The sequence below is a fragment of the Anomaloglossus baeobatrachus genome, chromosome 1 (genome assembly GCF_048569485.1).
Source record: "Anomaloglossus baeobatrachus isolate aAnoBae1 chromosome 1, aAnoBae1.hap1, whole genome shotgun sequence".
Lineage (NCBI taxonomy): Eukaryota > Metazoa > Chordata > Amphibia > Anura > Aromobatidae > Anomaloglossus > Anomaloglossus baeobatrachus.
The window spans coordinates 77,601,820-77,628,086 of record NC_134353.1 but is presented as its reverse complement, the minus strand read 5'-3'; the positions used below and the strand labels follow the sequence as shown (position 1 = coordinate 77,628,086).

Here is a 26,267-nt window from a genome sequence, read left to right as displayed (position 1 = left end):
ATATTAAGTAAGATACATATACAGAGTGGTACTTTTGGAAAAAAATATATATTTTCTTATATCTAACCAACCTTGTTATTTGCAATACTTATAAATTCAAACATTCCCCATGTTCAAACCTTCTTTTTTAGGATTGTCCTCATTTCTTTTTTTTTGTGCCTTTTGTGCCTCTTTCTTTCTTCCTTTTTCTTTCTTTCTCTCTGTCCTTTTTTCTTTCCCTCTCAGTCCTTCTTTCCTTCTTTCTTTCCTTTCTTCTCTTTCCTTCTTTCTTTTCTTTCCTTCTTTCCTTCTCTCTTCTTTCCCTTTTTCTGACCTTCTTTCCTTCTTTCTTTACCTTTCTTCTCTTTCCTTCTTTCCTTTCTTCTCTCTCTCCTTCTTTCTTTCCCTCTCTTCCTTTCTTTATTTTCATCTCTATCCTTCCTTTCTCTTTCTTTTGTTCTTTTTTTTTATTTCCCTCTCTCCTTTCCTTTAGTCTTTCCTTCTTTCCCATTTTCTGACTTTCTTTCCTTTCTTCTCTCTTTCCATCTTTCTTTCTTTCTTTCCTTTCTTCTCTCTTTCCGTCTTTCTTTCTTTCCTTTCTTCTCTCTTTCCGTCTTTCTTTCTTTCTTTACCTTTCTTCTCTTTCCTTTTTGCATTTCTTCTCTCTCTCCTTTCTTTTCCTCTCTATCCTTCCTTTCTCTTTTTGTTCTTTTTTTTCTTTCCCTCTCTCTCCTTCCCTTTCTTCTTTCTTTATTTCCCTTTTTCTGACCTTCTTTCTTTCCTTTCCTCTATTTTTCCTTATTTCTTTTCTTCTCTCTCCTTCTTCTTTTCCCTCTCTGTCCTTCTTTCTTCTTCATTTCCCTGTCTTTACTTCTAACTCTCTGTCCTTCCTTCTTCCTTTCCCTCTCTCCTTTCCTTTAGTCTTTCCTTCTTTCCCATTTTCTGACTTTCTTTCCTTTCTTCTCTCTTTCCATCTTTCTTTCTTTCTTTCCTTTCTTCTCTCTTTCCGTCTTTCTTTCTTTCCTTTCTTCTCTCTTTCCGTCTTTCTTTCTTTCTTTACCTTTCTTCTGTTTCCTTTTTGCATTTCTTCTCTCTCTCCTTTCTTTTCCTCTCTATCCTTCCTTTCTCTTTTTGTTCTTTTTTTTCTTTCCCTCTCTCTCCTTCCCTTTCTTCTTTCTTTATTTCCCCTTTTCTGACCTTCTTTCTTTCCTTTCCTCTATTTTTCCTTATTTCTTTTCTTCTCTCTCCTTCTTCTTTTCCCTCTCTCTGTCCTTCTTTCTTCTTCATTTCCCTGTCTTTACTTCTAACTCTCTGTCCTTCCTTCTTCCTTTCCCTCTCGCCGTTCTTCCTTCCTTTATTCTTCTTATGTGATGGCCTTAAAAAGAATGTACAATGTATTACTCGTATATAATCATTTTACTGTTTTATTTTGATTGTTGACCACTTAATTGAAATCAAGAAACATTAAAATGAAAAAATAGTTTTTTTTATCTTTAGCAAAGTTTAGTTTCTAAAACACTTTATTTGAGGATCTTTGAGTCTCCATTTTCCTCATTTTACATGCACAGACTAAAGTCTCCAATATGTCAAACTAAAAATAGGCCCGATGCCATTGCATCGGGAGTGCAATGAAATGAACATCTGTCTATGCTGCTTAGTTTTGACAGGAGCAGTGGACATGTGTCACAGTGTTTGCACTTTCCAATATATCTGTTGTATGTGATCCCTCCGCATTTGTGTATTGTATGTGTTGCGTCATGTGACCTCTTTCACCCCTGTGCACTGTCTATTTCTTGTTGTGTGCTGTATATTGGTATTTGGTGTTGTGTTTCTTGAGTTGTGTTCACTATCTGGTGTCTCCCCTGTGTGTGTGTGTGTGTGTGTGTGTGTGTGTGTGTGTGTTTACACTATGTGGTCTCTTGTAAGCTGTTGTGACTAATATTGGAGGTGGTACATTGTTTTCTGCAGTTTGATGTGTGTGATTGTCCGTTCCCAAAGTGGACCAAAAAACACAAAGGAAGTGAAAGTATACAATTTATTAACATGTAAAAAATAATGGCAAAGCTTCTTACTTTTACATAACAGTAACAGAAAGACAATAAATAGAAATGTTATTATATTCTATTTCTATGTATTAGGTATATTGATGTAAATATATTATTTATGTATGTACGGATAAACTGTGTATATCTATCTATAATGTCTCCTCAATCTATATATGTCTATATATCTATCAGCTATGTTTATCATATTAAGAAATTATATATCTATGTATGTAGCTGTGTGACAGCAGGCGGGGAGGCCCCATGCTGGGAGGTGTAATGTTGTTATATAACATGGACATGCTGGGAGGTTAGTTCCCTCTTGTAATTATATAACATGGACATGCTGGGAGGTTAGTTCCCTTTTGTAATTATATAACATGGACATGCTGGGAGGTTAGTTCCCTCTTGTAATTATATAACATGGACATGTTGGGAGGTGTAGTTCTTGTCGTCTGTGTACATGTGTGTATATGGCTGTACGTGTGTGGATGTGTCATCTGTGTACTTGTGTGTCTGTATATGGCTGTATGCTGTGTGTTCGTGTCGTCTGTCTGTGTGTGGATATAGCTGTACATTGTGTGTACATGTCATCTGTATACACGTGTGTATGTATATGGCTGTACGCGGTGTGCACTTGTCTGTGTATTTGTGTGTGTATGGCTGTACGCTGTGTGTACGTGTCATCTGTGTACATGTGTGTGTGTGTATATGGCTCTACGCTGTGTGTACATGTCATCTGTGTACATGTGTGTATGGCTTTATGCTGTGTACGTGTCGTCTGTGTATATATGGCTGTACGCTGTGTGTACGTGTCATCTGTATATATATTTATATGGCTGTACTTTGTACGTGCCATCTGTGTATATGTGTGTATATGGCTGTACGCTGTGTGTACGTGTCATCTGTATATATATTTATATGGCTGTACTTTGTACGTGCCATCTGTGTATATGTGTGTATATGGCTGTACGCTGTGTGTAGGTGACGTGTGTGTGTGCGTGTGTATATGGCTGCATGTTGTGTGTAGGTGGCATCTGTGTGTATATGTGTGTATATGGCTGTACGCTGTGTGTAGGTGGTGTCTGTGTGTGTATATGTGTGTGTACCCCCCCATCCCGGAGAAAACACGTGTCTTTATTTACCTCTGTCCAGCGGTGCTGTCTACGGCTCTGCTGTCATCCGCTTCTGACCACCGCTCACTGAATATTCAGTCCACTGAGGAGCTGAAAGCCGGAGCAGCGCTGGAGCCTGCAGTGCCAGGAACTGCATCGCTGGGGACAGGTGAGTATGCAAGTGTGTGTGTGTGTGTGTGTGTGTGTGTGTCTGTGTGTAAGGACCTGGAAGCCAGAGCATTGTGGCCATAGCATCGGGGACTCTCCGGAAGCTGCGGTAACGTGCATGTCACTGCGCCTGCGCAACTTACAGTAGCGCGGTGCATGCCGGAATAGGTGGACAGACACAACTGCTGATTATGTATGTAGATACCAATTATGAAGGGTCCAGAACCATGCCTTGAAACAGCCTGATTTACACTGCGGCAAGTAAGTGGTGGTGGTGGGGAAGCTACAGCTTTGCCTCTAGGGGTCCTCAGCATTCAGATGTGCTGGTACAAACAATGTCCCGATGTTGGGGTCAGTGAGAATGTTTGCAGTCAGGGATTGTATTTCTTTCGAGGTATGTTCTGCACTGGCCTTGTTCACATGGTGCATTTCTGATGGGCTTTTTTAGGCTATGTGCGCACTTACCGGATTTTGCCGCGGATTTTCCGCGGACTTGCTGCATGTTTCGCTGCAGAAAATGTTCATAACATCTCTGCAGTGAATCACCAGCAAATCCTATGGAGAAAAAAAATCCTGTGCGCACTGGGCGGAATTTGACAGCTGCATGTTTTGCTGCGGGAATCCCGCAGCAAAAACAAGTGCATGTCACTTCTTTTCCGCACATCGCTGCGGGATTTCACTCCATTGACTCAATGTTAATCATGAAATCCCGCAGGGAATAACGCAGGCAGCAAATTCTGTGCGGTTCACTGCGTTTTCCTGCGTTATTCCCTGCGGTATTTCGCGGTTTACCTCCGGTAATGTACATCGCTTGTCTGCGGTTTGCAGGGAAGTGATGTCATTACAGGAAGAGGAAGCCGTGCAGAGAGTAATCACACACAGATCACACTCACACAGACATCACAGACATAGAACACAGACATAGATCACAGACACAGACACATAGAACACACATACAAAGAAAACGGAAATATAGAAAAAAAAGAACGTGGGCTCCGCTGCATATTTACCGTCCAGCCGAGGTAAGCACACAGCGGCGGCCCGGTATTCTCAGGCTGGGGAGGGAGAGGGGCAGGGGTAATGTCCCCCGCCTCACTCCCCCTCCGGCAGCCGAGAATATCAGCCGCAGCTGCCCCGGGACTGTCGCATACATTATGCGGCAGCACCGGCGTGTCCTCGGCTCTTCTTGCCACCGTGTAGCAGTGGTGGCAAGGTAATACAAGGGGTTAATGGTGATGGGGGATCACCGCCATTAACCCCAGGCTTGATCATGGCAGCGTCTATGTGACAGCTGACATGATCAACCCGTAAGTAAAGTGAAAAAAAACACAGACACCGAAAAATCCTTTATTTTAAATAAAACCAACAAGCCTCGTTCACCATTTTATTAACCCCCCCCCAAACAAAGCTCCGGCGTAATCCACCGCTCCGACGTAATTCACCGCTCCGACGTCCTGCGCTGCTTCCATCCAGCCGCGACTGTCACAGACACAGCGCTGAATGAAAGCAGCAGACAGCAGAGGTAATTACCGGTCATTTCCCACGGCCGGTAATGTGAACTCACTGCTGACCGTGGGAAATGCAGCGATCTGTCCTCTATCTATCCCTCTATCTATCCCTCTGTCTATCTATCTATCCCTCTATCTATTCTTCTGTCTATCTACTATCAGAATTAAATGTATTTTTTTTTTTTTTTTTCTTCAATGTGCTTTATTGCATTGAATGCAATAAAGCACATCCCAACCCGCACGCGGCAAAACCGCGGCAATACCGCGAACAATACCGCGGTAAAACCGCAGCAAACCGCGGCAAACCGCATGCGGTTTTCGGGTGCGGTTTCCCGCGGTTTTTTACCGCGGGTGCGGTAATCTTTGAGAGCATGCGGAATTTACGCAAGGAAATTTCATTTCCCAGTGCGCACAGAGCCTTATAATGATTTTCTTAAAATTAGGAGACTTTAAAGGTGTTTTTTTTTAGAAAATTGCTACAAAAAAAAAAACAAATTTTGGAATGCATCATCCCGGCTCGAGTCATCATCTTGCATGTTTTGCAGCTGTGTGTTAGCCAATCAACAAGCGGGGATTGCCTGCCAATCATGGTAATACCGTAGTCATATTGGTTAATGGCATTACTGTGATTGGCCGGCATCATTGTGCCATCGAGTCGGCACAGTTCAGGGAGCGTTGATCTAGGAGAGAGAGCTTAGAGCAGGGGTGGGCAATTAATTTTCCCATGGGGCCGCATGAGAAATTGGGATGGTTTTAGAGGGCCGGACTAATATAATTAACTCAGTTTTACCCAATACTGTATACAGTATATATACTATCCCTTCATATACAAACAGTAAGTTACGGACTGTGTGACCCCTCGTGGCCCTGCACGCACACATGTCCTTTTTTTCTCTGGCAGCACGGGTGTCACACGGATCGCACACTGATGTGATCTGTGTGACATCAGTGTGACAAATACCAGAGAAAACACGGGTCTTTTTAATAAAAAGATTTTCTATATTTACCTCTCTCCAGCGCTGCTGTCTCTGGCTCTGCTGCCTCCCACTCCTTATCTCTGGTAATTATACTCACTGAATATTCACTGCAGTGAGCAGCTGGAAGCAGGGACAGCGCTGGGGACCGCATCGCTGGGTGAGTATACAGGTGTGTGTGTGTGTTGAGAACCTGGAAGCCGGAGCATCTCGGGGACTCGTCACAGTTCCCAATGAACTCTGATGAACCCATGAAGCTGTAGCGTGTGTGTCGCAGGATGGTCATCAAAGTTCATTGGAAACTCTGCTGACCTCCTGGAGGTCACTGTGCTTGCAGAATACTCACCTGTCCCTGCGGTGATGTCCTCAACGGTGCTGTGCCCGGTGCTGTCATCGCGATGCTCCGGCTTCCAGGTCCTGAGTGCGGTGAATAATCAATGAATGAGCAGTGGTCAGGAGCGGGAGGCAGCAGAGCTGAAGAAAGCAGGTAAATATGGAAAATCTTTTTATTTCACAGACTCGTGTTTTCTCCGGTACCTGTCACATGTATGCAAACAGGTACCGGAGAAACGCAATCAGGCCCTGTAATGGCGGTATGGCGCTGCAGGGGGCGGGGAGAGAGCACGTGGTACCCGATGTAACTCCAGTACCACTCGCAGTTACGGGCTTTTCTCTCTGCACGCACGCACACATACATACACACACGCACACGCTATATACATATATACACAAACAATCCCCATATACTACATCACTACACCCCCATATACACCTGTAATATACATCACTACACCCCCATATACACCTGTAATATACATCACTTCACCCCCATATATACCTGTAATATACATCACTACACCCCTATATACACCTGTAATATACATCACTGCACCCCCATATACACCTGTAATATATATCACTACACCCCTATATACACCTGTAATATACATCACTACACCCCTATATACACCTGTAATATACATCACTACACCCCTATATACACCTGTAATATACATCACTACACCCCCATATACACCTGTAATATACATCACTACACCCCTATATACACCTGTAATATACATCACTACACCCCTATATACACTTGTAATATACATCACTACATCCACATATACATCACTAGACCCCTATATACTACACCTGTAAAACTACATTGCCATATACTACATCACTACACCCAAATATTACTCACCAGTTACCCCCCCCCCCCTCCACTCCACTCCCCCCATTGTCCCCTCTGGTTACTTAGTCACCAATCACCTTTCCCTCCTCAGGCACCTCCGTACGGGCTCCCGCTGACATCCTTCTTCTCTTGTACGGCTCCTCGCTGAGCTGCTTCCTCTCTCCGTACGGGCTCCGGCTGCTGCATCTTCTTCTCCTGCCGGGGCGGGAACTTTTCAAATGACACACACGCGCGCCGTACTGACGACATCAGGGCGCGCGCGTGTGTGTCACAGAGAAAGTGCCGGCAGGAAACAGAGGACAGATTCCTGCGTTCCGCTGCTGCACTGTGCGGTGCTGCAGTATCTGTCCTCTGTTCCCTGCCGGCACGCAGCGTGTGATAAGGGCAATCTGACCACGGGCCGCCCGGAGCCTGGAGCTCCGGACAACAGGTCAGATTGCCCTCATCAGTGACCGGCCAGCAAGGACGCCCGGAGCCAGGCGGGCCGGTCACAGAGAGTAGGCGGGCCGGATGTGGCCCGCGGGCCGCCCCTTGCCCAGGTCTGGCTTAGAGCATTAATGTATGGAGTGAATATCCCTTCACCACCAACCTTCATGACCCGGCCATTTTGTGCAATTCTGACCAGTGTCACTTTATGAAGTTATAACCCTGGAACTCTTCAAAGGATCCTAGTGATTCTGAGAATCTTTTTTTCGTGACATATTATACCTCATGTTAGTGGTAAATTTAGGATGACATTTTTTATGTTTATTTCTGAAAACATTGAAAATTTCGCAATTTTCACATTTTGATTTTTAATACCCTTAAACCAGAGAGTTATATCATAGTTAATAAATAGAATTTCCCACATCTCTACTTTACATCACCACCATTTTTAAAACTTTTTTTCTCGTTAGGAAGCTAGAAGGGTTAAAAACTCATCAGCAATTTCTAATTTTTTTAACATCTTTTACAAAACCATTTTTTCGGGGACCACATCATATTTGAAGTGACTTTGAAAGGCCTATGTGACAGAAAATACCCAAAAGTGACACCATTCTAAAAATTGCACCCCTCAAACTGCTCCAATCCACAATCAAGTTTATAAACCCTTCAGGTGAGTTACAGGAATTAAAGCAATATTTACAGAAAAAAATGAAAATTTTTACTTTTTCCTACAAAACGTTACTTTAGTCCCAAATTTTGAATTTTCACAAAGGCAACAGGAGAAAATGCACCATACAATTTGTTTTTGCAACTTCTCCTGAGTACAGAGATACTCCATATGTGGTGGAAGTCTACTGTTTGGGCACACGTCAGGGCTCGGAAGGGAAGGAGCTCCATTTGGCTTTTGGAACGCAAAATTGCCTGGAATCGATAGCAGATGCCATGTCACGTTTAGAGAGACCCTGATGTACCTAAACAGTGGAAACCTCCCACAAGTGTCCCCATTTTAGAAACTATACCCCTCAAGGAACTTTTCTAGATGGTGGGTGAGCACCTTGAACTCCCAGGTGCTTCACAGAACATAACATTGAGAAGTGAAAATAAAAAAAAACAAAATCACATTTTTACATAAAAATGTACACTGTGTGCAGAATTATTAGGCAAATGAGTATTTTGATCCCATGATACTTTTTATACATGTTGTCCTACTCCAAGCTGTATAGGCTTGAGAGCCAACTACCAATTAAGTAAATCAGGTGATGTGCATCTCTGTAATAAGGAGGGGTGTAGTGTAATGACAACAACATCCTTTCTCTGACGCCTCATTGAGGGACACAGGACCATGGGTGTTATGCTGCCTATCCATAGGAGGCACAAGTAGATGCAAAAGCATAGCTCCTCCTCTGCAGTATACACCCCCCCTGGCCGGGCCAGGCAAGCTCAGTTTTAGCTTAGTGTCTGTAGGAGGCACTTCCTTTCAAGGTTTGTTATTTTTTGAGGGCGACGGTTTCCTTTGGGACCGATCTCCCACTACCATCAACGGGCGGGAACGTGGAGTGTCGCCTCCACATACCCCCTCCTGCGACGCTGGATCCTGGGCTGGACGACGGGTTCCACAGACACCGATTTTCCAAAGCCCAGGGTAGAGGCCTGTGCCCTATAGCCCAATTCCTCAGCCCCTCTCTGCAGGCTCTGAGTTGAAGATGGCACCAATTCCTCAGCCCCTCTCTGCAGGCTCTGAGTTGAATATGACACCAACACAGCAAGCTGACTCTGCTATTTTCACTGCCTGGACGGAAGCAGTGTTTTAAGGTGAGATCCCCCGTGACTGGTTTCCTAGACAAAGGGACAAAAGACGCTGCAGGGAAGGCTCCCAGGACATTTACAGTATTTATTATGTGCAAGGAGCAAGGATCCTGCACACACAGTGTTAACTTCTCTAGCTTGCTGGCTGGAGGAGGGGGAAGTTCTGCTGTTTGCAGAAAGTCTTGGGTGGCAGGGGGGGAGGGCCCAGGGCTCAGGGACTCACGCTGTTTTTATTTGCTCTATTTGCTCTCCGCCTGATAACCACCGCTGACAAGTTGTGTGCTGACTGTAGGGAGAGGGAGGAAAACTCAGAAGCTCCCTTCCCGCCATTTTTTCACTACCCACAGCAGGGAAGGGCACACTGACTCATCATCCCGCACTTTAGCGCTAAGCCCCGCCCCCTTCGGCCGCAATAAGCCCCGCCCCCCAGGAAAGCATGGGAAGATCTTCATACTGCTTAATCCCTCCTGAGGACAGGGTCATCGGCTGATTCTGGTGAGGTGCTTGCTTCAATTGTAGCTCTGCTGAGCAGTGCTAGCTTTGGCAGCACATATGCTCAAAGGATGAGCTACACAGAAGATTGATTAGCATATTAGCATGGCCCCTGCACAGCAGGCCAAGGATGATGACATGGAAATGAAATAAAACATTCAACATTTAATTGTTCCCCCTTCTGGCATAGTCCTATTAGGAACATGCAGAAATCTAGGGGCACTAAGAGTACTAAGGCCCACATAGTCTATTATTCAGCCTGCACTGGCTGCCACGCTAAGCTACCACGTAAACACACCTCTTCTCTCTGTGAGTCCTGTGCCCCTATAGCCCCCCAAGACCCCCCTGCCACCACCGCTGCAACCGGCAGGACACAGCCTAGGGCCCCCAGCCCACCGGAATGGGCACAGTTTCTGTCCCAATCCATGGAAAAACTGTCACAGAACCTGGTTCTGGCTATGCAATGTCGTCCTCCACACCCTTCTGGGTCCCTGGACGAAACGCAGCCTGAGGATACCCCCATGGAGGATCCTTCTGAGGTAATCCGGGCATATGCTTCATCGGTTGCAGGGATCAGGAAAAGAGCACACGGCCGGGTGTCTCCAGCGGGCTCTCCCTCGGGAGCACACAGGGCAGGCTCTCCCACACGCTCCACGGCTTCTGATGAGCTGGAGGAGGGAGAATGCTGTTTGTACCAGGAGGATTCCTTGGTTTCATCACCCCCAGATGATCAAACTGCAATAGACTCCCTTATAGCAGCAATCAAGCAAACTCTGCATGTGGAGGATCCCCCATACACTACCACTGACCATGCGGTCTCCTTTAAGAGGGCAAGGAAACTCCAAAAGGTTTTCGCTGATCATCCAGAGTTTCAGGATATCCTCACAAAGCAAAGGGAGAAGCCTGACAGGCGCTTCGGTAACCGAAAACGTATGGAGTCCCGGTACCCTTTTGCCTCACCTGCCCCTAAGGGCTGGGCCGATCCGACCTCTGTCGACCCCCCGGTCTCCCGCCTTACCACAAAGACGCTCCTGTCTTTACCCAATGGTTCCTCCATCAAGGACCCAACAGACAGACAGGTGGAGCACCTCGCCTGCTCTGCTTTTGAGGCTGCGAGTTCCTCCCTCTCGCCCTCCTTTGCCTCTGTGTGGGTCGCAAAGGCGATCTCGGTCTGGGCAGACTCCCTTAACACTTCGCTTGAGGAATCCCAGTTCACTCATACCTTCACAGAGGTAACAGCTCAAATTGCCACTGCGGCGGAGTACCTCATCCAGGCCTCCATGGACGCTGCTACCTGCGCAGCGTTTGTCGCCTCAAATACCATAGCCATCCGTAGAGCTCTCTGGCTCCGACAATGGCGAGCGGACTCTGCCTCCAAGAAGTCTCTCACGGGCCTTCCCTTTTTTTTTTTTCCAGACCGATTGTTTGGCGAACGTCTGGACAAGCTCATTTCTGACGCCACGGGAGGAAAGAGTACCTCCCTCCCCCAGCTGAAGTCCAGGACGTCCTTCACCAGACGTCCACAGTCCTTGTTCCGCTCCTTTCGGAACTCATTTGGTTGGTCGACATCCCGTGCTGTCCCCGCCACCAGCCGCGGACTACGCAGGGACCGACCTCCTCAGCTCTCCCCGAAACCCACTTCGTCATGGCAGCCTAGACCGAAACAGTCCAGGACTAGGGAGACTCGGCCACGACGTTTTTCCCCCTCATGACTCCTTTTGCACCCCGGAAAACACACTCATTGTAGGAGGTCATCTGCGGCTCTTTCAACACATCTGAGCTGCCGCCTCAGACGACAAATGGGTGCGAGACCTTGTGTCTTCCGGTTACCACATAGAATTTCGGACCCGACCCCCGAGTCTGTTCTTTCTCTCAAGCCCCCCAAAGACTCGAAAACAACGCAAAGCTTTTTTCTCAGCAATCCACTCGCTCCAAACAGCAGGAGTGATAATACCTGTCCCAGACGACGAGAAGTTCGGTTTTTTTTTATTCCAACCTCTTTGTGGTTCCCAAAAAGGATGGGTCAGTTCGACCCATCCTGGACCTCAAACACTAAACAAACATGTGCACGTACGGAGGAATTCCTAGATCACCAAAAGTTCCTCCGCTTCGCAATTCAGGACTCCCACTTTCAATTCGTAGCTCTACCCTTCGGCCTTGCCACCGCACCAAGGGTCTTCACCAAAGTCATGGCAGCCGCCATGAGCGTCCTTCACGCCAGGGGAGTAGTCGTTCTCCCTTACTTAGACGACCTCCTCATCAAGGCCCCCTCCTTCCGCGACTGCTCAACCAGCGTACAGATCACTGTGGACACCCTATCCCGCTTAGGGTGGCTAGTGAATCTGGACAAATCATCCCCGATCCCATCACGATCCATCACCTTCCTGGGCATGTCCCTGAAAACCCGTCGGGGCTTGATCCTTCTTCCTCAGGACAAGGCGTTCGCTCTTCAACGAGTGGTACGCTGCCTTCTACATCCTCCATCTCGCTCCATTCGATTCAGCATGAAAGTGCTTGGCAGGATGGTGGAAGCTATGGAAGCAGTACCCTTTGCTCCACTGCAGCTAGCGGCCTGGGACAAGAGCCCCTTCTCCCTGGAAAGACATCTTCACCTGACGCCTTCAGTCAGGTGCGCACTCCGCTGGTGGCTTCGGTCCTCATCCCTATCGAAGGGGAGATCTTTTCTCCCTGTGAACTGGCTGGTCCTGACCACGGACGCCAGCCTCCTAGGCTGGGGAGCAGTGTACCGGCACCACACTGCTCAAGGACGTTGGACGCCCCAGGAGTCTTTCCTACCCATCTACATCCTGGAACTCCGCTCGACCTTCCTTGCGCTCAGAGCGTTCTGCCCTCTGCTAGCAGGTCGTCGGATTCGAGTCCAATCAGACAATGCGACAGATGTAGCCTGTATCAATCGGCAGGGGGGCACCTGCAGCAAAGCAGCTTATCTCGAGGCCCACAAGATCCTCAGCTGGACCGAATCGACGGGATCAGTGATATCAGCGGTACACATACCGGGGGTAGAGAACTAGGCAGCAGACTTTCTGAGTCGCCAAGGCCTGGCTGCCGGAGAATGGTCTCTCCACCCAGATGTGTTTCTACACATCTGCACTCGCTGGGGCACACCAGACGTGGACCTAATGGCCTCAAGGTTGAATGCAAAGGTACGCGCGTTCATAGCCAGGTCACACGACCCGCAGTCCATCGGCGCGGATGCTCTAGTCTGCTCCTGGCACCACTTCCGCCTGCCCTACATATTTCCACCTCTACCCCTGCTGCCACGGGTAATCAGGAAGATCAAGGCAGAGGGAGTCCCGGTGATACTGATAGCACCGGACTGGCCCAGGCGCGCCTGGTACGCTGAATTAGTACAAATGCTCACAGACACACCGTGACACCTTCCAGACATCCCAGACTTGCTGACCCAAGGGCCCATTTCCCATCAGAACTCCAGAGCCCTGAAGCTGACGGCATGGCCATTGAGACCTTGGTATTAACAAGAGCGGGATTCTCCCCCCGCGGTTATTGCCACCATGATCAGCGCCCGAAAGCCTGCTTCATCCCGCATTTACCACCATACGTGGAAAATCTTCCTTTCATGGTGCAGGGAAACTAACGTCCAGCCTATGCCTCTGGCCATCCCCAGAATTCTCGACTTTCTAGAGTCTGGCTTGCAAGCGGGGTTGGCTCTCAGTTCCCTTAAAGGGCAGGTCTCAGCGCTCTCAATCTTCTGCCAATGCCCCCTGGCTCAAAAACCGCAAGTCAAAACCTTCCTCCAGGGCGTTTCCCATCTAGTTCCCCCGTACAAACGGCCGCTGGAACCATGGGACCTCAACCTCGTTCTGGACGGTCTCCAGAGGTCTCCCTTTGAACCCCTCAAGGAATCCTCCCTTGCTCTTCTGTCCTGGAAGGTAACATTCTTGGTGGCAATTACATCCATCAGACGGGTTTCGGAGCTAGCAGCACTCTCTTGCCGTGAGCCTTTTCTGATCTTTCACCAGGCAAGGTGGTTCTGCGCCCCCTTCAGGATTTCCTTCCAAAGGTTCTTACCCCGTTTCATTTGAACGAGGACATTGTTCTGCCATCCTTTTGTCCACACCCGGTTCATAGGGTGGAAAGGTTTCTGCATTCGTTAGACCTCGTCAGAGCTCTCAGATATTACATATCCAGGACAGCCCCCTTTAGGAAACCGGACTCTTTGTTCGTCATTCCTGAGGGGCCTAAGAAGGGACAAGCAGCTTCAAAGGCGATGCTGGATTCGCTCTGCGATCCAGGAAGTCTACCGCTTGCAACTCAAGCCCATTCCTAGTGGGCTGCAGGCTCATTCCACGCGAGCAGTTGGCGCTTTGTGGGCCATTCGGCATCAGGCTTCAGTGAAACAGGTGTGTAAGACTGCGACCTGGTCTAGCCTACATACGTTTTCAAAGCATTACAGAGTCCATACCCAGGTTTCAACTGAGGCAAATCTGGGTAGGAAAATTCTGCAAACGGCAGTAGAGCACCTCTCTCAGTAGGCGCTCCAGGCTGTCTGGGACTGGTTCCTAGTCCTTGGGTTGTGTTGTCTTCTTTTATGTTTCCCACCCATGGGCTGCTTTAGGACGTCCCATGGTCCTGTGTCCCCCAATGAGGCGTCAGAGAAAAACGGATTTTTGTGTACTCACCGTAAAATCGGTTTCTCTTAGCCATCATTGGGGGACACAGCACCCACCCTGTTGCCCTGTCGGGCCTTGGTTCTTTCAGTACCTTATTTGGTTATGACTCTTTTTTTTTCTCATGTTTCTCTGTTGAGGTAAGTTTTTACTGGGTTTTTTTTTTCTCCTACTGCTTGTGTACTAAAACTGAGCTTGCCTGGCCCGGCCAGAGGGTGTATACTGCAGAGGAGGAGCTATGCTTTTGCATCTACTTAGTGTCCTCCTATGGATAGGCAGCATAACACCCATTGTCCTGTGTCCCCCAATGATGGCTAAGAGAAAACGATTTTATGGTGAGTACACAAAATTCCGTTTATATAAGGTGTGCTTAATTATTAGGCAACTTCCTTTCCTTTGGCAAAATGGGTCAGAAGAGAGATTTGACAGGCTCTGAAAAGTCCAAAATTGTGAGATGTCTTGCAGAGGGATGCAGCAGTCTTGAAATTGCCAAACTTTTGAAGCGTGATCACTGAACAATCAAGTGTTTCATGGCAAATAGCCAGCAGGGTCGCAAGAAGCGTGCTGGGCAAAAAAGGCGCAAAATAACTGCCCAGGAATTGAGGAAAATCAAGCGTGAATCTGCAATGATGCCATTTGCCACCAGTTTGGCCATACTTTATAGCTGCAACGTTACTGGAGTATAAAAAAGCACAAGGTGTGCCATACTCATGGACATGGCCAAGGTAAGGAAGGCTAAAAAAAGACCACCTTTGAACAAGAAACATAAGATAAAAGGTCAAGACTGGGCCAAGAAATATCTTAAGACTGATTTTTCAAAGGTTTTATGGACTGATGAAATGAGAGTGACTCTTGATGGGCCAGATGGATGGGCCAGAGGCTGGATCAGTAAAGGGCAGAGAGCTCCACTCCGACTCAGACGTCAGCAAGGTGGAGGTGGGGTACTGGTATGGGCTGGTATCATCAAAGATGAACTTGTGGGACCTTTTCGGGTTGAGGATGGAGTGAAGCTCAACTCCCAGACCTACTGCCAGTTTCTGGAAGACAACTTCTTCAAGCAGTGGTACAGGAAGAAGTCGGTATCGTTCAAGAAAAACATGATTTTCATGCAGGACAATGCTCCATCACATGCATCCAACTACTCCACAGTGTGGCTGGCCAGTAAAGGTCTAAAAGAGGAAAAAATAATGACATGGCCCCCTTGTTCACCTGATCTGAACCCCATAGAGAACCTGTGGTCCCTCCATAAAATGTGAGATCTACAGGGAGGGAAAACAGTACACCTCTCGGAACAGTGTCTAGGAGGCTGTGGTGGCTGCTGCATGCAAAGTTGATCGTAAACAGATCAAGTAACTGATAGAATCGATGGATGATAGGCTGCTGAGTGTCATCATAAAGAAAGGTGGCTATATTGGTCACTAATTTTTGGGTTTTGTTTTTGCATGTCAGAAATGTTTATTTCTAAATTTTGTGCAGTTATATTGGTTTACCTGGTGAAAATAAACAAGTGAGATGGGAATATATTTTGTTTTTATTAAGTTGCCTAATAATTCTGCACAGTAATAGTTACCTGCACAAACAGATATCCTCCTAAGATAGCCAAATCTAAAAAAAAACCTACTCCAACTTCCAAAAATATTAAGCTTTGATATTTGAGTCTTTTGGGTTGATTGAGAACATAGTGGTTGATCAATAATAAAAAAAAATCCTCTAAAATACAGCTTGTCTAATAATTCTGCACACGGTGTAGTTTTAGCCACAAGTTTTGCATTTTCACAAGGCATATTGGAGTGCACATTTTGCTGTTATGGTTTGCGGGTGCCATGTCACATTGGCAGAGCCCCTAACGAGTCAGGACAGCAGAAGCCCCCATAAGTGACACATTTTACAAATTGCACCCCTCGATAAATTCATCTAGAAGTACAGTGGTCATATGGACACCACAGATATGTCAGAATTGTATACCACTGGGTGGTGAAGAAAAAATAATTTCATTTTTACCATAAAAATTTTGTTTTAACCTCAGATTTTACATTTTCACACAGTAAATAGAGTAAAAATGGCACCAAAATGTGTCACATAATTTCTGCTGAATGTTGCAATACCCCATATGTGGCTGTAGATCACTGCTTAGCCACACAGTGAGACTCATTATGGAAGAAGCACTATTTGAACACATTTTCGTACAATAGTTTACAGACTCCATATATAGAGCCCCTAAGTGCCAGAAGAGGGAAATCTCCCTGAAGTGACCACATTCTGGAAATTACACCCCTCTAGGAATTGATATAGTTACATAGTTACTTAGGTTGAATCTTGAGGCACTAACCCTGTTACAAGCAAGTCTAAAAAGAGGCGATACAGCAGTCTGTCGATTACGGCGCTCAATTCTCTAAATATTCGTGGATGACTGCCATCTGGCCCGGGGGATTTGTCAATGTTTAATTGACTCAGAGGCAGGCGTACTTCTTCTTGTGTTAAATTAATTATATCAGGTGGTGAACTTTGATTTTTCACTTGTTGAATGATCCCTGGAACAGTCAGTTCCTTGGTGAACATGGATGAGAAGTGCCTGTTTAATATCTCAGTCTTTTGTTTGTCCTCTATAACTAACTTGTTATTATATTTTAATAAGTGATGATTTTGATTCCATGAGTATTTTCCTGAAACAAGCAGCAATGGATATTAGAGTAAAAATTGCAAATCTTTCATTGTAGTGCCCAGTACATTTTAGTGCCCATAGATTGTGCCCAGCTTGTGCTTCTGGAGACACGCATCCTGTAAATTAAGCAGGTTATCCTCACTATAGAAATGTAAATATGTGGACGGTAAATGTGGTTTAGGTTCATTGTGCTACTGAGAAAGAGGGGCATTTGGATTTGGGAGTGTAGATCTTGCTGGATTTCATTTGTTAGTGGACCCATAGCGCTTTTCCAGAGCCTTTATGCTACAAATATTGGGGAAGCCCCCTATGTTTCTGTTAACAGATGACGAACTAAGTGCAGACTGTTTTTGTGGGTTGAGGTGTATTCTATTGGTGGCAGAGCATTTTGAATCAGTTAACATTTATCCTGTGCTATAGGCTGAGCACTTACATGAGGGTTTCCATCTGCATTTATGAAATACATAATTTAGGTAAAACTCCAACACATCCATTCACTAATGACGCAGCACAGTTACTCTGGACCCAGGCCTGTGCTTAGGGGTGTCAGTGTTTTCAAATGTGCACAAAAATGATGTTCACTTTTATGCACACCTAAAAAAAATCATAAATAGATGGACACCGCCAGACCACAGGCCAGACAGGAGGTCAAAGTGACAACAAAATATTGTGTATGAGGCCCTCCTTTATGTCTAATACAGGGTCCATCAGAGTCCCTCTTTTTTTCAAATTTTTGGCAGTTCTTGCATTGTCCGCATAGGTTTTGTGAGTTTCAGTGTCCTTCCTTCATAAAGCAACAGGATATATCTGACAATGTCACACACCACAAGCCAAGATAAGGTTGTAAAATTACATTCACCGGTGACTACTGGTGGGTGGTAGTTTTATTTCCCCCTTTATTATGTCATCTACTGTAGTCATAGTCAACGGTGAAACATGGTGAGATATGGCCCGGCTGTTAAAGGGTAGAGTAGGTGTTTTTTTTTTTCTCATTTTAATTTTGCCTTATATACAAGGCATTATAAAGTAAGAATAAATACTTGCCCACACCCCCTCATTTACCAATTTATTAATTAGAAATAAATCTTCGAAGTTCCGACGTAACACAATGGAGTAATGTTCCTCTTTGCTCATTAATTTCTATAGCGCATCGTTCTAAGAATGTTCTCAGAACGAGGCTCCATAGGAATCGAAGTACATCATGGTACATTACTCCATTGGATTATGAGGGAGTGTGGGCAAATGTTTATTCAAATAAACTTTTTTTTTTCCCCATGTGATTTTTTTTTTTTTAACTGTACACTTGCCAGGTTAGTAATAGGGGTGTCTGGAGATCGCAGCGCCAGGGCTTCATACACACTTGTTCATGTTAATACTGCTGTCTGTGGAAATTCTCTTTTATCCAGCACTACTAGGATTAAGTAGATCCCCTGGTCTCTTGAACTCTGAATGAAAGCTATAGTCAGCTGTTCTGTATTGCTAATTACCTCTCCAGCGTGATACCCTCCTGACACTGGTTCTTCATAACTGTTTGCAAGACCTAGTGCAACTGCACCAAGCTGGCAAACATCCACGAGCCACACATCATAGGCCCATGAGACACATGTGGCTGCCAAGCAAGATTGGGGACCCCTGCTCTACAGTGTAGAAAGGGGGAGAAATGAGCGCACTGTGAACTATTTTGTGCTTCACTCTAAGGCCGGTTTCCACGTCCGTGTTTAATTAGGTACCAGTCACACGCATTGTTATGGTCACACGTGTGTCATACGTGTTTGAATATGTGTGACAGGTACCGGAGAGAACATGGGTCTGTGAAATAAAAAGATTTTCTATATTTACCTGCTTTCTTTGGCTCTGCCGCCTCCCGCTCCTGACCCCCACTCATTATATTCATCGATTATTCACCGCACTCAGGACCTTGAAGCTGGAGCATCGTGGGGACAGCGCTAGATACAGCACCGCCGAGGACAGCACCGCGGAGACAGATGAGTATTCTGCAAGCACAGTGACATCCAGGAGGTCATCGGAGTTCCCAATGAACTCCGATGACATCCTGATAACCCCCGCGACACTCGCTCTACAGCTTCACGGGTTCATCAGAGTTCATTGGGAACTGTGATGAGTCCCCGATGCTGTCCCCATGATGTTCCAGCTTCCAGATTCTCACCCCACACACACTCTACTGTATATTCACCCAGCAATGCGGTCCCCGGCACTGAAGTCACCAGCGCTGCTCCTGCTTCCAGCTCCACAGGGCACTGAATATTCAGTGAGTATAATGAGCGGAGGTCAGGAGCGGGAAGCCAGCAGTGCCGGAGACAGCATCGCTAGAGAGAGGTAAATCTAGAAAATCTGTTTATTAAAAAGACCCCTGTTTTCTCCGGTCCATGATACACAGATCACATCAGTGTGCGATCCGCTTGACACCCATGCTGCTGGGGAAAAAACGGACATGCCTGCGTGTGTGCAAGCGGGGTCATGAGGGGTCACACGGTCCGTGTGAAAACACGGATGTGTGATTAACAGCAAATAATAACATGGCTACGTGTGGCATCAGTTTTAAAAACGGATGTCACACATACTTGAAAAACGAACGTCTGAAACCAGCCTAGCTAGGGTCCTGTGATCACAGCACTAAATTTGTAGAACACATCCATTCTTATACCAAAGTAGTGCCGGCGAGATCTTTTTTTTTTTTATAAATGTGCCTCATTGTAAGCTATATACTGCATGACTAAAGCGGGCTTTACACGCTGCGACATCGCTAGCGAAGTCGCGAGTGATAGCACCTACCCATTTTGGTGGCGAGTCACGGGGTGATCGCTGCCATAGCAAACAATATCGCTACGGCAGCGTCACACGCAATTACCTCTTCACCGACGTCGCTGTGGCCGCCGAACAATCTCTCCTTTAAGGGGGAGATTCGTGCGGCGTCAGTGGTGTCACTAAGCGGCCACCCAATAGAATGGAGGGGCGGAGAAGAGCGGCCGGAACATCCCGCCCACCTCCTTCCTTCCTCATTGCCGGCGGCCGCAGGTACGATGTAGTTCCTCGTTCCTGCGGTGTCACACATAGCGATGTGTGCTGCCGCAGGAAAGACGAACAACCTGCGTTTCAAACGAGGAACGATTTTTTAAAAATGAACGACGTGTACACGACGAACGATTTGACACCTTTTTGCGATCGTTACTGATCGCAAAAAGGTGTCACACACAACGACATCGCTAACGAGGCCGGATGTCCGTCACCAACACCGTGACCCCGACGATATTTCGTTAGCGATATCGTTGTGTGTAAATGGGCCTTAATTCGGCTCTGCACCGGTGTAAGAGGTACTTTGCGCGCTGCGACATCGCTACTGCGATCTCGTTGGGGTCAAATTGAAAGTGACGCACATCCAGCGCCGGTAACGACGTCGCAACGTGTAAAGCCTAGAAGCACCGATTAACGATCGCAAAAGCATCGAAAATCGGTGATCTGTGTAGTGTCGGTCATTTCCATAATTTCGCTGCAGCGACAGGTACGATGTTGTTCCTCATTCCTGCGGCAGCACACATCGCTGTGTGTGAAGCCGCAGGAGCGAGGAAGATCTCCTTACCTGCGTCCCGCCTGCAATGAGGAAGGAAGGAGGTGGGCGGGATGTTTACGTCATCTCCGCCCCTCCGCTTCTATTGGCCACCTGCTGTGTGACGTCGCAAAACCCGCCCCCTTAGGAAGGAGGCGGGTCGCCGGCCAGAGCGACGTCGCAGGGCAGGTAAGTGCGTGTGAAGCTGCTGTAGCGATAATGTTCGCTACGGCAGCTATCACAAGATATCGCATCTGCGACGGGGGCGGGGACTATCGCGCTCTGCATCGCTACAATCAGCTAGCGATGTCGCAGCGTGCAAAGTACCCCTAAGACTCCTCCAAGGAAAAGACGACAGGAAAGTGCGATCCATTTGCAATGTTCCTCATTATTTATTTCATACGCTTTGAATTCTGTAATAGAATCACATCTAGAACATCATACGCAACTGTTAAGTAAAAATGCAATGTGAAATACAAACAGAAAAAAAAACCCTTTGTACAAAACTGTAAAAATTAGGCAGCTACATTGGACTGACAGTATCAAAATCCCATGCGAAAGGAGTCCGTGTTGCATGGCTTAAAGAAAGCTGTATGTGCGAGTATTCCCAGTGGTTAAACATACAGAACTGTACAGTTAGTCGGATATTTTTTTTTACATGGATGATATCTCCTGCTGTGTTATACTTACAATAAAAAGACTAAAAAATAAGTTAAACATGATACATAGAGTTATCTACCGCATACATAAAATTGTTCACATTTCTTAGTTATCGGTGGCAAAGTCGTTCTTGGCATTGTGTCTAGATGACGGTTGGCATGTATTAAACTCACAGGCTACATCTTCAAAATAAATAATGCAAAACCATGCACAACATACAACCAAATGGTGGAGAGTGACAACCAGATAGCTACAAGACAAAGCCGATGTCTCTAGTCTAATACAGTAATGGGTGTGTTCCATGCTTTAAGGTGAGGAGAGTCATTCCGAGCACTTGACCACACTATGACCATCTTTTTCTATACAAAACAGACCATTTTTTTTTAATCATTATTATTATTATTTTTCATTAGTAGCAAAAACATTGTGGGCTCAATAACACTGACATAGAATTGAATAATGTTCTGGTGATAATCTTCTTTATCAGCTTTCTCCGCTCCGAATATTCAGCCGAGGCTTGTGATGTTTGAGCGACCTCCTGGTGGGTTAACGATGCGGTGTCCTGTGCGGCGAGGGTTACTATCATCAATTTGTGCACCTGATTGTTCGAAGAGATAATAAAGACATATTTTTATTACGTATTGTATACTGTAGAGTTGGTAAGAACATATTCACATTTTCCAGTCCACGGAGGTTTTTACAAACCGAATCGAGCGTCGACCCACAGACTTGTAGTTCATAGGCAGGCTAGCAAGAGTAAAAGCACTAAAGCAATGTCATTGGGGGTCACGGAATTCGTGAGGCACATCCGGCCTCGTTAGCGATGTCGTTGCATGTGACACCTACGTGCGATCGAAAAAGGTCGCAAAATCGTGCATCGTTGACATGCTCCCCTATTCCCAAATATCGTTGCTGCTGCAGGTACGATGTTGTTCGTCATTCCTGTGGCAGCACACATCGCTATGTGTGACACCGCAGGAACAAGGAACCTCACCTTACCTGCGGCCGCCGGCAATGAGGAAGGAAGGAGGTGGGCGGGATGTTCGTCCCGCTCATCTCCGCCCCTTTGCTTTATTGGGCGACCACTTAGTGACATCACTGTGACGCCGAATGAACCGCCCCCTTAGAAAAGAGGCGGTTCGCCGATCACAGCGGCGTCACTAGGCAGGTAAGTAGTGTGATGGGTCCAAGCGATGTTCTGCGCCACGGGCAGCGATTTGCCCGTGACACACAACCGATGGGGGCGGGTAGGCACGCTAGTGATCTCGCTAGGAGATCGCAGCGTGTAAAGCGGCCTTTAATCTCTGCTTGGCTTCTTGTTAGTCTCCTTTGATCATATACTGTAGGGTAGTTAGTCACATTCTCTCCCCTCCTATATATGCTGTATATATGCTGTCTAAAATCTCCCTTTAATGCCAGCTATAGCTTCTCTATACTGGTCTGGTGAGGTGTTGTGATCCAGACTCACTGGTGGTTGTAGTACTTCATTGCTGTGAGCGGTTGTGGTATTAATCCTTGTCCTTTTGTTGCTACCCTAATTCTCTTGCTTTTCTCCTTGGTTTCTTACTGTTTGTTCCTGTGAGTTTGTAGTGTGTTTGAGATTTGGTTTTCCCCTGTCTGTCTTAATCAGTGTTTCCATGACACTCCTGCCTCTTTATTCTCGAAGGAAGTGGGGAGTAACAGATTAGATCTTATCATTAGAATAGTTAGGGTACCTTCACACTTAGCGATGCAGCAGCGATCCGACCAGCGATCTGACCTGGTCAGGATCGCTGCTGCATCGCTACATGGTCGCTGGTGAGCTGTCAAACAGGCAGATCTCACCAGCGACCACTGAACAGCCCCCAGCCAGCAGCGACGTGCAAGCGACGCTGCGCTTGCACGGAGCCGCCGACTGGAAGCTGCGGAGACTGGTAACTAAGGTAAACATCGGGTATGGTTACCCGATGTTTACATTAGTTACCAGCGCTGTGTGCAGAGAGCAGGGAGCCGCGCACACTGAGCGCTGGCTCCTTGCTCTCCTAGCTGCTGTACACATCGGGTTAATTAACCCGATGTGTAATGCAGCTACATGTGCAGAGAGCAGGGAGCCGCGCACACTGCTTAGCGCTGGCTCCTTGCTCTCCTAGCTACAGTACACATCGGGTTAATTAACCCGATGTGTACAGCAGCTACATGTGCAGAGAGCCGGAGCCGGCAGCACAGGCAGCGTGAGAGCTGCAGAGGCTGGTAACTAAGGTAAATATCGGGTAACCACCTTGGTTACCCGATGTTTATCTTGGTTACAAGCTTACCTCAGCTGTCAGACGCCGGCTCCTGCTCCCTGCTCGCTTCATTTGTCGCTCTCTCGCTGTCACACACAGCGATCTGTGTGTCACAGCGGGAGAGCGGCTTTGAAGAAAACGAACCAGGGCTGTGTGTAACGAGCAGCGATCTCGCAGCAGGGCCCAGATCGCTGCTCATTGTCACACACAGCGAGATCGCTAATGAGGTCACTGCTGCGTCACAAAAAGCGTGACTCAGCAGCGATCTCGGCAGCGAGCTCGCTGTGTGTGAAGCACCCCTAAGTCACGGGACTCTGGCGTCTCCACCTTCAGGGGTAATCTGGAGGTCAGGGATAGTATAGGGCCCCCTGTCCCTCGCTATTCTGCAGTTACATTGTATTATTGCACCTTCTTTCCTGTGAAGGGATGGATTGCAGATTAGCTCTGGTCAGGAAAATAGTAAGGCACGGCTTCAGCGGTAATCTGGATGTTACAGATAGCCTAGGGTTCCCTAGCGTGACGGACAGTATAGGAACCTCCTGTCCCTTGCTATCCTACAGTCACATTGTGACAGCCGGTCTGTGATTACTGCACTGAACAGGAAAGCCTCTTACCTAATGGCATCCGTGGCTCTTCTTATGATTAGGTAACCTGGCATGACACCACATGTGCATCAAGCTGCTACAATGACATTGCGCCAGGCTTGCTAATCATAAAAAATATTTGCGGATGCCAGGAGGTAAGAGGCGGTACTCTCACCATAGTCATAGACCGGTGGAATAAGACGTCAAAATAAATTTGAATTAACGCTAGTGTACAGTTTATACTATTCCAGGGCCACATTGGAGGGTCGACCCTGACTACCTTTAAGTCTATCGTCGAGATAAGGGACAGCACAGGGACCCTAGACTAAGGGTACCTTCACACTTAGCGATGCAGCAGCGATCCGACCAGCGATCTGACCTGGTCAGGATCGCTGCTGCATCGCTACATGGTCGCTGGTGAGCTGTCAAACAGGCAGATCTCACCAGCGACCAGTGAACAGCCCCCAGCCAGCAGCGACGTGCAAGCGACGCTGCGCTTGCATGGAGCCGCCGTCTGGAAGCTGCGGAGACTGGTAACTAAGGTAAACATCGGGTATGGTTACCCGATGTTTACATTAGTTACCAGCGCACACCGCTTAGCTGTGTGTGCAGGGAGCAGGGAGCCGCGCACACTGAGCGCTGGCTCCTTGCTCTCCTAGCTACAGTACACATCGGGTTAATTAACTCGATGTGTAATGCAGCTACATGTGCAGAGAGCAGGGAGCCGCGCACACTGCTTAGCGCTGGCTCCTTGCTCTCCTAGCTGCTGTACACATCGGGTTAATTAACCCGATGTGTACAGCAGCTACATGTGCAGAGAGCCGGAGCCGGCAGCACAGGCAGCGTGAGAGCTGCGGAGGCTGGTAACTAAGGTAAATATCGGGTAACCACCTTGGTTACCCGATGTTTATCTTGGTTACAGCTTACCTCAGCTGTCAGACGCCGGCTCCTGCTCCCTGCTCGCTTCATTTGTCGCTCTCTCGCTGTCACACACAGCGATCTGTGTGTCACAGCGGGAGAGCGCCTTTGAAGAAAACGAACCAGGGCTGTGTGTAACGAGCAGCGATCTCGCAGCAGGGGCCAGATCGCTGCTCAGTGTCACACACAGCGAGATCGCTAATGAGGTCACTGCTGCGTCACAAAAAGCGTGACTCAGCAGCGATCTCGGCAGTGAGCTCGCTGTGTGTGAAGCACCCCTTAGAGTCAGACAAGGAGCCCCTGTACCATCCTTGCCTCCTCATTACACATAGGAGACCGTGCTTTTTACTATATACCATAGTTTACAAACATCACAGATCAAGTGGGACAGTCCTGCATTGGGGAAGACGTCCTGCTGTCCTAGAAGGTCAGAACTATGTCCCAACACCAGCTGTGCACTCAGCTGAAGTCAGGAAAATTTGTACATCACAGCAATGTGTAACAGAGTGTCCCTCCCCCGCCTGTGCTCATGTTGTAATAGTCTGTCTCACCTTGACTGTCCTGTATGTACTACTGGTGGGGGATTGTTTGTTCTTCTCAGCATGGGACTTCTCCAATCTACAGCTTGGTAAACAAGACAGAGCCAGGAGTCTAAAGCTGGTGTCACACATAACGACGACGACAACGACGTCGCTGCTACGTCACCATTTTCTGTGACGTTGCAGCGACGTCCCGTCGCTGTCGCTGTGTGTGACATCCAGCAACGACCTGGCCCCTGCTGTGAGGTCGCCGGTCGTTGCTGAATGTCCAGCTTCATTTTTTGGTCGTCACTCTCCCGCTGTGACACACACATCGCTGTGTGTGACAGCGAGAGAGCGACGAAATGAAGCGAGCAGAGGGAGCAAGAGCCGGCGTCTAGCAGCTGCGGTAAGCTGTAACCAGCGTAAACATTGGGTAACTAAGGGAAGGACTTTCCCTGGTTACCCGATATTTACCTTCGTTACAAGCCTCCCCTCTTGCTGCCAGCGCCGGCTCCTGCACTGTGACATGTGGCTGCAGTATGCATCGGGTAATTAACCCGATGTATACTGTAGCAAGGAGAGCAAGGAGCCAGCGCTAAGCAGTGCGCGCGGCTCCCTGCTCTCTGCACTGTGACATGTAGCTGCAGCACACATCGGGTTAATTAACCCGATGTGTACTGTACCTAGGAGAGCAAGGAGCCAGCGCTAAGCGCGGCTCCCTGCTCTCTGCACA

General features: G+C 47.4%; 1 protein-coding gene across 3 annotated transcripts in view; it reads right to left on the bottom strand.

Annotated features, from left to right (window-relative positions):
• Window positions 1-20,961: 20,961 nt before the first annotated feature.
• The window catches only part of CRMP1 (collapsin response mediator protein 1), a 116,758-nt gene continuing 111,452 nt past the window's right edge, over window positions 20,962-26,267 (bottom strand). For all 3 annotated transcript variants that reach the window (XM_075346878.1, XM_075346879.1, XM_075346880.1), the window contains one exon: window positions 20,962-21,845. In XM_075346878.1, the coding sequence (XP_075202993.1) occupies window positions 21,754-21,845 (92 nt within the window). In that variant the 3' untranslated portion in view covers window positions 20,962-21,753. The remainder of the gene's footprint in view (window positions 21,846-26,267) is intronic.